At 26.7% G+C, this 13612-nt stretch overlaps 1 protein-coding gene across 1 annotated transcript in view; it reads left to right on the forward strand.

Annotated features, from left to right (window-relative positions):
* The first annotated feature begins 10704 nt into the window (after nt 1–10704).
* Nucleotides 10705–13612, forward strand: part of LOC129760212 (microsomal glutathione S-transferase 1-like) — a 6595-nt gene continuing 3687 nt past the window's right edge. The window contains exons 1-2 of the mRNA XM_055757814.1: nt 10705–11150; nt 11884–11966. Coding sequence (XP_055613789.1) covers nt 11025–11150; nt 11884–11966 — 209 coding nt within the window. The 5' untranslated portion in view covers nt 10705–11024. The remainder of the gene's footprint in view (nt 11151–11883; nt 11967–13612) is intronic.

Raw genomic sequence — 13612 nt, forward strand, 5'->3', positions numbered from 1 at the left:
TGGTATTTTCGCAACTTTCGTCAATTTTATCACTACGGATATTTTTGTATATTCAGTCAGTGTCATTGAATGGGTGATACTCATAATTGTTAAATTATCAAAAATTTCAAAAATCGAATAAGTGTTTAAAATAAAAAAAAAATGCCAAAATTATCAAAACTGTCAAAATTCTCAAAATTGTCAATTTTGTAAAAATTTTAAAAATTGTCACGATTATCAATGCTGTCAAAATTGAATAAACTGCCAAAGTTTACACAATTGACGAAATTTGTCGAAATAGTCGAAATTGAGAAAATGTCAAATTGATCAAAACTGGCAAAATTGGCAAATTTGTCAAAATTGTCCAAATTGTCAATATTTTCCAAATTGTCCAAATTGACAATATTGTCAATATGGTTGTAATAGTTTAAATATGCCAAAATTGTAAAAACTGGTAAAATTGGCTCTTTTATCAAAATTGTCCAAACTGAAAAATTGCAACATTAGTCAAATTGTCATATTGTCTAAACTGTAAAAAATTTCAAAAATGTCAAAATGGATGAAACTATCATAACGGCTCAAATAATCTGAATTTTCCTAAGTGTTAAAAATATAGAATTTATCCAAATGGTTAAAATTGTGAAAATTTTGTAACTATCAAAATGGTTAAAATTGCCAAATTGTCGAAAAAAGGTTTTAAAATTTGTCATTTTTTTAAATAATTAAATTCAATTATAAATAGAAAAAAATGTTGAAAAAACAAGAAAAAACTATGAAAATGATGAAAATAACAAAAACGACAACAATGACAAAAATGACAAAAATGACAAAAATGACAAAATGACAAAAATGACAAAAATGACAAAAATGACAAAAATGACAAAAATGACAAAAATGACAAAAATGACAAAAATGACAAAAATGACAAAAATGACAAAAATGACAAAAATGACAAAAATGACAAAAATGACAAAAATGACAAAAATGACAAAAATGACAAAAATGACAAAAATGACAAAAATGACAAAAATGACAAAAATGACAAAAATGACAAAAATGACAAAAATGACAAAAATGACAAAAATGACAAAAATGACAAAAATGACAAAAATGACAAAAATGACAAAATGACAAAAATGACAAAAAATGACAAAAATGACAAAAATGACAAAAATGACAAAAATGACAAAAATGACAAAAATGACAAAAATGACAAAAATGACAAAAATGACAAAAATGACAAAAATGACAAAAATGACAAAAATGACAAAATGACAAAAATGACAAAAATGACAAAAATGACAAAAATGACAAAAATGACAAAAATGACAAAAATGACAAAAATGACAAAATGACAAAAATGACAAAAATGACAAAAATGACAAAAATGACAAAAATGACAAAAATGACAAAAATGACAAAAATGACAAAAATGACAAAAATGACAAAAATGACAAAAATGACAAAAATGACAAAAATGACAAAAATGACAAAAATGACAAAAATGACAAAAATGACAAAATGACAAAAATGACAAAAATGACAAAAATGACAAAAATGACAAAAATGACAAAAATGACAAAAATGACAAAAATGACAAAAATGACAAAAATGACAAAAATGACAAAAATGACAAAATGACAAAATGACAAAAATGACAAAAATGACAAAAATGACAAAAATGACAAAAATGACAAAAATGACAAAAATGACAAAAATGACAAAAATGACAAAAATGACAAAAATGACAAAAATGACAAAAAATGACAAAAATGACAAAAATGACAAAAATGACAAAAATGACAAAAATGACAAAAATGACAAAAATGACAAAATGACAAAATGACAAAAATGACAAAAATGACAAAAATGACAAAAATGACAAAATGACAAAAATGACAAAAATGACAAAAATGACAAAATGACAAAAATGACAAAAATGACAAAAATGACAAAAATGACAAAAATGACAAAAATGACAAAAATGACAAAAATGACAAAAATGACAAAAATGACAAAAATGACAAAAATGACAAAAAAATGACAAAAATGACAAAAATGACAAAAATGACAAAAATGACAAAAATGACAAAAATGACAAAAATGACCAAAATGACCAAAATGACCAAAATGACCAAAATGACAAAAATGACAAAAATGACAAAAATGACAAAAATGACAAAAATGACAAAAATGACAAAAATGACAAAAATGACAAAAATGACAAAAATGACAAAAATGACAAAAATGACAAAAATGACAAAAAATGACAAAAATGACAAAAATGACAAAAATGACAAAAATGACAAAAATGACAAAAATGACAAAAATGACAAAAATGACAAAAAATGACAAAAATGACAAAAATGACAAAAATGACAAAAATGACAAAAATGACAAAAATGACAAAAATGACAAAATGACAAAAATGACAAAAATGACAAAAATGACAAAAATGACAAAAATGACAAAAATGACAAAAATGACAAAAATGACAAAAATGACAAAAATGACAAAATGACAAAAATGACAAAAAATGACAAAAATGACAAAAATGACAAAAATGACAAAAATGACAAAAATGACAAAAATGACAAAAATGACAAAAATGACAAAAATGACAAAAATGACAAAATGACCAAAATGACCAAAATGACCAAAATGACCAAAATGACCAAAATGACCAAAATGACAAAATGACCAAAATGACCAAAATGACAAAATGACAAAAATGACAAAAATGACAAAAAATGACAAAAATGACAAAAATAACAAAATGACAAAAATGACAAAAATGACAAAAATGACAAAAATGACAAAAATGACAAAAATGACAAAAATGACAAAAATGACAAAATGACAAAAATGACAAGAATGACAAGAATGACAAAAATGACAAAATGACAAAAATGACAAAAATGACAAAATGACAAAAATGACAAAAATGACAAAAATGACAAAAATGACAAAAATGACAAAAATGACAAAAATGACAAAAATGACAAAAATGACAAAAATGACAAAAATGACAAAAATGACAAAAATGACAAAAATGACAAAAATGACAAAAATGACAAAAATGACAAAAATGACAAAAATGACAAAAATGACAAAAATGACAAAAATGACAAAAATGACAAAAATGACCAAAATGACCAAAATGACCAAAATGACCAAAATGACCAAAATGACCAAAATGACCAAAATGACCAAAATGACCAAAATGACCAAAATGACCAAAATGACCAAAATGACCAAAATGACCAAAATGACCAAAATGACCAAAATGACCAAAATGACCAAAATGACCAAAATGACAAAAATGACCAAAATGACCAAAATGACCAAAATGACCAAAATGACCAAAATGACCAAAATGACCAAAATGACCAAAATGACCAAAATGACCAAAATGACCAAAATGACAAAAATGACCAAAATGACCAAAATGACCAAAATGACCAAAATGACCAAAATGACCAAAATGACCAAAATGACCAAAATGACCAAAATGACCAAAATGACCAAAATGACAAAAATGACAAAAATGACAAAAATGACAAAAATGACAAAAATGACAAAAATGACAAAAATGACAAAAATGACAAAAATGACAAAAATGACAAAAATGACAAAAATGACAAAAATGACAAAAATGACAAAAATGACAAAAATGACAAAAATGACAAAAATGACAAAAATGATAAAAATGACAAAAATGACAAAAATGACAAAAATGACAAAAAATGACAAAAATGACCAAAATGACAAAAATGACAAAAATGACAAAAATGACAAAAATGACAAAAATGACAAAAATGACAAAAATGACAAAAATGACAAAAATGACAAAAATGACAAAAATGACAAAAATGACAAAAATGACAAAAATGACAAAAATGACAAAAATGACAAAAATGACAAAAATGACAAAAATGACAAAAATGACAAAAATGACAAAAATGACAAAAATGACAAAAATGACAAAAATGACAAAAATGACAAAAATGACAAAAATGACAAAAATGACAAAAATGACAAAAATGACAAAAATGACAAAAATGACAAAAATGATAAAAATGATAAAAATGACAAAAATGACAAAAATGACAAAAATGACAAAAAATGACAAAAATAACAAAAATGACAAAAATGACAAAAATGACAAAAATGACAAAAATGACAAAAATGACAAAAATGACAAAAATGACAAAAATGACAAAAATGACAAAAATGACAAAAATGACAAAAATGACAAAAATGACAAAAATGACAAAAATGACAAAAATGACCAAAAATGACAAAAATGACAAAAATGACAAAAATGACAAAAATGACAAAAATGACAAAAATGACAAAAATGGCAAAAATGGCAAAAATGACAAAAATGACAAAAATGACAAAAATGACAAAAATGACAAAAATGACAAAAATGACAAAAATGACAAAAATGGTAAAAATGACAAAAATGACAAAAATAATAAAAATGACAAAAATGACAAAAATGACAAAAATGACAAAAATGACAAAAATGACAAAAATGACAAAAATGACAAAAATGACAAAAATGACAAAAATGACAAAACTGACAAAAATGACAAAAATGACAAAAATGACAGAAATAAATTTCCAAAGATATAAAAATCACACCACACCAAACCACAAAAAAATATATACAAAAATTGACAATAATAAAAAAAAATAACATAAGCCACAAAATTGACAAATCCGACAGACAAAATCACACAAAATTGCCTAAATATTGTAAAAAAAAATTATAAAATGACAAAAATATGACGAAAAAGACATTTATGACAGAAATGATAAATATGACAAAAAATATAAAAATTAAAAATGGACTATATTGACGAAAATAACAAATAAATTAAAATGAATTGACAGAATTTATATTATTTATATCATAAAAATGACAAAAATGACAAATATGATAAGAATGACAAAAAAGACAAAAGTGCAGAAACGACAAAGTTAACAAAAATGATAAAAATGACAAAAATGACAAAATGACAAAAATGACAAAAATGACAAAAATGACAAAAATGACAAAAATGACAAAAATGACAAAAATGACAAAAATGACAAAAATGACAAAAATGACAAAAATGACAAAAATGACAAAAATGACAAAAATGACAAAAATGACAAAAATGACAAAAATGACAAAAATGACAAAATGACAAAAATGACAAAAATGACAAAAGACAATGACAAAAATGACAAAAATGACAAAAATGACAAAAATGACAAAAATGACAAAAATGACAAAAATGACAAAAATGACAAAAATGACAAAAATGACAAAAATGACAAAATGACAAAAATGACAAAAATGACAAAAATGACAAAAATGACAAAAATGACAAAAATGACAAAAATGACAAAAATGACAAAATGACAAAAATGACAAAAATGACAAAAATGACAAAAATGACAAAAATGACAAAATGACAAAAATGACAAAAATGACAAAAATGACAAAAATGACAAAAATGACAAAAATGACAAAAATGACAAAAATGACAAAAATGACAAAAATGACAAAAATGACAAAAATGACAAAAATGACAAAAATGACAAAAATGACAAAAATGACAAAAATGACAAAAATGACAAAAATGACAAAAATGACAAAAATGACAAAAATGACAAAAATGACAAAAATGACAAAAATGACAAAAATGACAAAAATGACAAAAATGACAAAATGACCAAAATGACCAAAATGACCAAAATGACCAAAATGACCAAAATGACCAAAATGACCAAAATGACCAAATGACCAAAATGACCAAAATGACCAAAATGACCAAAATGACCAAAATGACCAAATGACCAAAATGACCAAAATGACCAAATGACAAAAATGACCAAAATGACCAAAATGACCAAAAATGACCAAAATGACCAAAATGACAAAAATGACCAAAAATGACCAAATGACCAAAACCAAATGACCAAAATGACCAAAATGACCAAAATGACCAAATGACCAAAATGACCAAAATGACCAAAATGACCAAAATGACCAAAATGACCAAAATGACCAAAATGACCAAAATGACCAAAATGACCAAAATGACCAAAATGACCAAAATGACCAAAATGACCAAAATGACCAAAATGACCAAAATGACCAAATGACCAAAATGACCAAAATGACCAAAATGACCAAAATGACCAAAATGACCAAAATGACCAAAATGACAAAAATGACAAAAATGACAAAAATGACAAAAATGACAAAAATGACAAAAATGACAAAAATGACAAAATGACAAAAATGACAAAAATGACAAAAATGACAAAAATGACAAAAGACAAAATGACAAAAATGACAAAAATGACAAAAATGACCAAAATGACCAAAATGACAAAAATGACAAAAATGACAAAAATGACAAAAATGACAAAAATGATAAAAATGACAAAAATGACAAAAATGACAAAAATGACAAAAAATGACAAAAAATGACAAAAATGACAAAAATGACAAAAATGACAAAAATGACAAAAATGACAAAAATGACAAAAATGACAAAAATGACAAAAATGACAAAAATGACAAAAATGACAAAAATGACCAAAACGAAATAAATGACAAAAATGAACAAACATAAAAAAAAATCAAAATGACAAAAATGTCGCAAATGACGAAGATAAAAAAATGACAGAAATAAAAAAAACACTAAAAACATGACAAAAATGAAAACCTGACAAATAACACAAAAATGACAAAAATGACAAAAATGACAAAAATGACAAAAATGACAAAAATGACAAAAATGACAAAAATGACAAAAATGACAAAAATGACAAAAATGACAAAAATGACAAAAATGACAAAAATGACAAAAATGACAAAAATGACAAAAATGACAAAAATGACAAAAATGACAAAAATGACAAAAATGACAAAAATGACAAAAATGACAAAAATGACAAAAATGACAAAAATGACAAAAATGACAAAAATGACAAAAATGACAAAAATGACAAAAATGACAAAAATGATAAAAATGATAAAAATGACAAAAATGACAAAAATGACAAAAATGACAAAAATGACAAAAATGACAAAAATGACAAAAATGACAAAAATGACAAAAAATGACAAAAATGACAAAAATGACAAAAATGACAAAAATAACAAAAATGACAAAAATGACAAAAATGACAAAAATGACAAAAATGACAAAAATGACAAAAATGACAAAAATGACAAAAATGACAAAAATGACAAAAATGACAAAAATGACAAAAATGACAAAAATGACAAAAATGACAAAAATGACAAAAATGACAAAAATGACAAAAATTACAAAATGACAAAAATGACAAAAATGACAAAAATGACAAAAATGACAAAAATGACAAAAATGACAAAAATGACAAAAATGACAAAAATGACAAAAATGACAAAAATGACAAAAATGACAAAAATGACAAAAATGACAAAAATGACAAAAATGACAAAAATGACAAAAATGACAAAAATGACAAAAATGACAAAAATGACAAAAATGACAAAAATGACAAAAATGACAAAAATGACAAAAATGACAAAAATGACAAAAATGACAAAAATGACAAAAATGACAAAAATGACAAAAATGACAAAAATGACAAAAATGACAAAATTGACAAAAATGACAAAAATGACAAAAATGACAAAAATGACAAAAATGACAAAAATGACAAAAATGACAAAAATGGCAAAAATGACAAAAATGACAAAAATGACAAAAATGACCAAAACGAAAAAATTACAAAAATGAACAAACATAAAAAAAAATTAAAATGACAAAAATGTCGCAAATGACAAAGTTAACAAAATGACAAAAATGACAGAAATAAAAAACACTAAAAACATGACAAAAATGAGAATCTGACAAAGAACACAAAAATGACAAAACAATGAAAAAAAGCAAAAAATAACAAAAATAACAAAAATGACAAAAATGACAAAAAATGACAAAAATGACAAAAATGACAAAAATGACAAAAATGACAAAAATGACAAAAATGACAAAAATGACAAAAATGACAAAAATGACAAAAATGACAAAAATGACAAAAATGACAAAAATGACAAAAATGACAAAAATGACAAAAATGACAAAAATGACAAAAATGACAAAAATGACAAAAATGACAAAAATGACAAAAATGACAAAAATGACAAAAATGACAAAAATGACAAAAATGACAAAAATGACAAAAATGACAAAAATGACAAAAATGACAAAAATGACAAAAATGACAAAAATGACAAAAACGACAAAAATGACAAAAATGACAAAAATGACAAAAATGACAAAAATGACAAAAATGACAAAAATGACAAAAATGACAAAAATTACAAAAATGACAAAAATGACAAAAATGACAAAAATGACAAAAATGACAAAAATGGCAAAAATGACAAAAATGACAAAAATGACAAAAATGACAAATATGACAAAAATGACAAATATGACAAAAATGACAAATATGACAAAAATGACAAAAATGACAAAAATGACAAAAATGACAAAAATGACAAAAATGACAAAAATGACAAAAATGACAAAAATGACAAAAATGACAAAAATGACAAAAATGACAAAAATGACAAAAATGACAAAAAATGACAAAAATGACAAAAATGACAAAAATGACAAAAAAGAAAAAAATTACAAAAATGGCAACAATTTCAAAAATGACAAATTCGACAGAAAAACGACAAAACTGAAAAAAAATCAATATCGACAAAAATGTTAAAAACGACAAAAATTACAACTTTGACAAAAATGACAAAATCGACAAAAAAACGACAAAACTGAAAAAATTCAAAAATGACAAAAATGACAAAAATGGCATAAATGACAAAAATGGCAAACATGTTAACAATGACAAAAATGACAAAACTGTCCAAACAACAAACAAAAACAACAAAAATGACAAAAATGTCAAAACTGAGAATCATGACAAAAATTGCAAAACTGAGAATCATGACAAAATTGGCAAAAATATCAAATATAATAAAAATGAAAAAAATGACAAAAATAATAAAAATGAGAAAAATAATAAAAATGACAAACATGACAAAAATGACAAAATTGACAAAAATGACAAAAATGACAAAAATGACAAAAATGACAAAAATGACAAAAATGACAAAAATGACAAAAATGACAAAAATGACAAAAATGACAAAAATGACAAAAATGACAAAAATGACAAAAATGACAAAAATGACAAAAATGACAAAAATGACAAAAATGACAAAAATGACAAAAATGACAAAAATGACAAAAATGACAAAAATGACAAAAATGACAAAAATGACAAAAATGACAAAAATGACAGAAATGACAAAAATGACAAAAATGACAAAAATGACAAAAATGACAAAAATGACAAAAATGACAAAAATGACAAAAATGACAAAAATGACAAAAATGACAAAAATAACAAAAATGACAAAAATGACAAAAATGACAAAAATGACAAAAATGACAAAAATGACAAAAATGACAAAAATGACAAAAATGACAAAAATGACAAAAATGACAAAATTGACAAAAATGACAAAAATTGAAAAAAATGACAAAAATGACATAAATGACAAAAATGACAAAAATGACAAAAATGACAAAAATGACAAAAATGACAAAAATGACAAAAATGACAAAAATGGCAACAATGACAAAAATGACAAAAATGACAAAAATGACAAAAATGACAAAAATGACAAAAATGACAAAAATGACAAAAATGACAAAAATGACAAAAATTACAAAAATGACAAAAAATGACAAAAATGACAAAAATGTCAAAAATGACAAAAATGACAAAAAGGACAAAAATGACAAAAATGACAAAAATGATAAAAATGACAAAAATGACAAGAATCACAAAAATGACAAAAGACAAAACTGAAAAAAAATAATAAAAATGACGTGAAAAACCAAAACTTAAGAATGACAAAAATTACAAAAATGAAAAAAAGACAAAAATGACAAAAAAGACAGAAAATGATAAAAATGACAAAAATAACAAAAATGACAAAAATGCCAAAACTGACAAAAATGTCAAAACTGATAGTCATGACAAAAGTATCAAAAATAATAATAAAGAAAAAATGAGAAAAATAATCAAAATAACATACATGACAAACATGACGAAAATGAAAGAAAAAACGACAAAACTGACAAAAATGACAAAATTTCAAAAAATGACATAAATTGCAAAAAGATTTTTTAGAAGTCGATAGAGGGAGTTGAATTTTTTAATTTTCCAAAATTATTTAAGAATATTCATCGAAAAATTTGTTTGAAGTTTGACAAAATTTCAGAATTTCATTTCAATTCGATGAAATTTCGACGGTTTGTTTGTATAAATTCTACTGGCCTATCGCTGTGAGCGGTTCTCCAGATGACGCTTTTGTTTTTATAATATTTTGGTTAACACAGAGGCTTGAACTAACTACTTACTTAGTCAGAAGAGATAAAAGCCGGCAATAAATGCGGAAAACACCGTCCCACAAACCGGTATAAACAGAGCCCTGGCGGAATATGTACTCTCTCAGTCGCTAGTTCTCTCAAAGTTTCATGGAACAGAATTTCCGCAATACAGTGAATTTAATTTTGTTATGATTTTTAAACAGTTTTCTTAAACAATCAGAATACCAGATAAATTTCAAAATTTATTCATTTAATGTGGAAGAAGAAGCAAATGTAAATAGTTTTTTATTTAATTGTTTTCATAACTTCCAAAATATGAAGCATTACCACGTTGAGTAAAATTTTTTCATGTCCCATTGAGAAAATCGTGGTAACACTCTCACTCAACACCAACTAACCCGGAGTCGGTGCCGCAAATCAGAGGGAAGAGAGACTTGTGAAACCAGCAATTCCAGCCATTTCAGTACTCGACAGTCACTCTCTGGGACAGGAAGCATTCAGCCCGCGATTCCCCTCAACGAAATTTTCTACTTCAACAACCTTTTGGGTAGGAAGAACAAGTAAATTTGTGCATCCAAAATGGTCAAACTGTTCGACAATATCAACGAGGAGGTGTACCGGTCCTACATATTCTGGTCCACGATTCTGGTGGTAAAGATGCTGGTCATGTCGGTGCTGACCGGATTGCAGCGGTTCCGGAAGAAGGTAAGCGAAATGTTTCACTTTGTATGTCTCTGGGAGGGAGGATTGCAGTCAATTGAATTGACCTTGAACTTTGGCTTTGGCAATGGAAGCTTATCAAACGAACTTTGCGGAATGACTTTTTGTTTTTGATAATCTAATAGAAGAGATTAAAATAGGCAGTGTTGCGTAATAAGTGGGATAAGAAACAAATTACATTCCTACCAGTGCCTACTCCTGGAAGCGTTAAACAGCTCTCCAAATATGCGTGAATGATTATTTACGTTAGCTGTTATCGTAGATTAATAATAAAACTGTACTCTGACACCATATCTGATAAAGCCGTATAGTTTGATCAATTTCTCAACTGCACAAAATTTAATCGGGAAACTATCTCGGCTTTATTTAAATCGATCTACCAAACGAAATAAGCCCTGCATACTTTCTAGAATGAAGCAGAAAACCCGTTAGAAAACAACAACATGGAATCGAAATTTCTCGCAGTAGGCCGGTCGTTAGGGCGGCAGCCAGCGACTCTATTTGAGTTTTGTTTACTGACGCGCGCGTCGCGAGAAACGATCACACGCGATGACTTGCAGGAATTTAGACTCGTATATAAAACAACCAGAATGAGTCAAAGGGTGCGACAGGGATAGCGATAGAGGATAAAAAATGAGTGTGTTTTTCTCATTATTTCTGTAGCTCCATTTACTTTAATATGCAAGACTCTAATATAATTTTCTCCCCTCAATTTTAGGCCTTCGTAAACCCGGAAGATATTGCGACGATGCCGAAGTTGAAGCTGAAGTTTGACGATCCCGATGTGGAGCGCGTGCGACGGTGAGTATCAAAAGGTTTCATTTGAAATATGACTTCAGTAGACGCAAACATGCAAATCATCGTTAGTTGATGAATTTTTGAGGAATGTTTAAATGAAGAAACAACTTGAGATGCAGTTTAAGATGTTAATGAACAAGAGTGAGTTATTTCGGATCCAGAAAATTAACAACGGTTAATTATACCTTGCATTAAAGATTTTCCATTAAGGGTACAAAAAATTGACATTCGAATTTTAAAGGTTTGGAAGAAGTTCGACAATCTGTAATGTTTCAAAGATAAATTTGTTGCGGATGTGAAACAACAGGGCAACAAAGGGAATTAAATCAAAGATATTTCAATTACAGGAAATTTAATGGAAGATTGGCCTACAGTATTTCAAACAGAAGTCTATGCAATATTTCGAAAATTACGATGTTTAACACAAATCTAATCATGGGAATGTGTTCGCCTAAGTGAATCAACTTTCGAGACCCATTGTTGATTTACAGCAAATAAGGTCTTGTAATAGAAAACAAAATAAACAAAAACTTTGCGGATGCACCATTTGATGTAATTTACTCTACTAAGAAAATAGTTCATAACTCGCTACATTATCGGAAATTTCATCGGTTTTCAACAGTGGAATGTTTATTAGGCTTCTCATTGACCACCTGGAGTAAACCCAGCGAAATTTGGTCAACGAGCTTAAGCAACAAACGTTTTGAAAATAATGTTGCTAGATCGGGTAACACGGACACTTCAATGTCGGGTAAAACGGACACGTAGGTTTCTCCAGGTATTTCTAATTTTCCATCGGTCTGATCCTCAAAATGCCTTCACAAGACCCTGGCAAGAGCAATTGTCGGCCATAAAGCACTCTGCATCTCAAACAGGCTATTAAAACTGTTAAAAGTAGATCTCCGGTAAAGTTAGCTCTTATAAAATACGGAATTCCGAAAGCCACCCAATTTCGCTACAGGATTTGGACCAGTTGGTTCCGTTTTGGTTTATAAACATTCTCAAATGTTCATTTCATAAAATTATGTACTTCAACAGATATTTTTTCATGAAAATTTCACACAATCTAGTTCCACTATCCAACAAACACTTTACAAAATCTTAAGTCTTTTCAATGACGGAAAACAAAGATACAGCTATTCCCGTAAAAAAGGGAAATTTGGAGTTGCTTCACTAAATTTGCTGTTTCTTTGACAATTTTGATTGAAAAATCTTGAAATTTGGTTCAAAGATGTAAAAATGTTTGATCTAATACCAGGCCAAGTTTCATGAAAATTGATAAACGTTATCAAAAATGGTTCAACCCGGCACGATTTTTGATCACGTTCATCGATTTTGATGAAACTTGGCCTGGTATTAGATCAAACATTTTTACATCTTTGGACCAAATTTCAAGATTTTTCAATCAAAATTGTCAAAGATACAGCAAATTTAGTGAAGCAACTCCAAATTCCCCTTTTTTCGGGAATAGCTGTATCTTTGTTTTCCGTCATTGTAAAGACTTCAAATTTTGTGAAGTGTTAGTTGAATAGTTGATCTAGATTGTATGAAATTTTTATGAAAAAATATCAACCGAGAGAGAAATGACAGCTTGTCAAAGTTGGAAGTGGGTGCGCAGCTTCACGCGATTTCATTCTTTTTTGAACGCA

This window comes from Uranotaenia lowii, unplaced genomic scaffold (assembly GCF_029784155.1).
Source record: "Uranotaenia lowii strain MFRU-FL unplaced genomic scaffold, ASM2978415v1 HiC_scaffold_51, whole genome shotgun sequence".
Lineage (NCBI taxonomy): Eukaryota > Metazoa > Arthropoda > Insecta > Diptera > Culicidae > Uranotaenia > Uranotaenia lowii.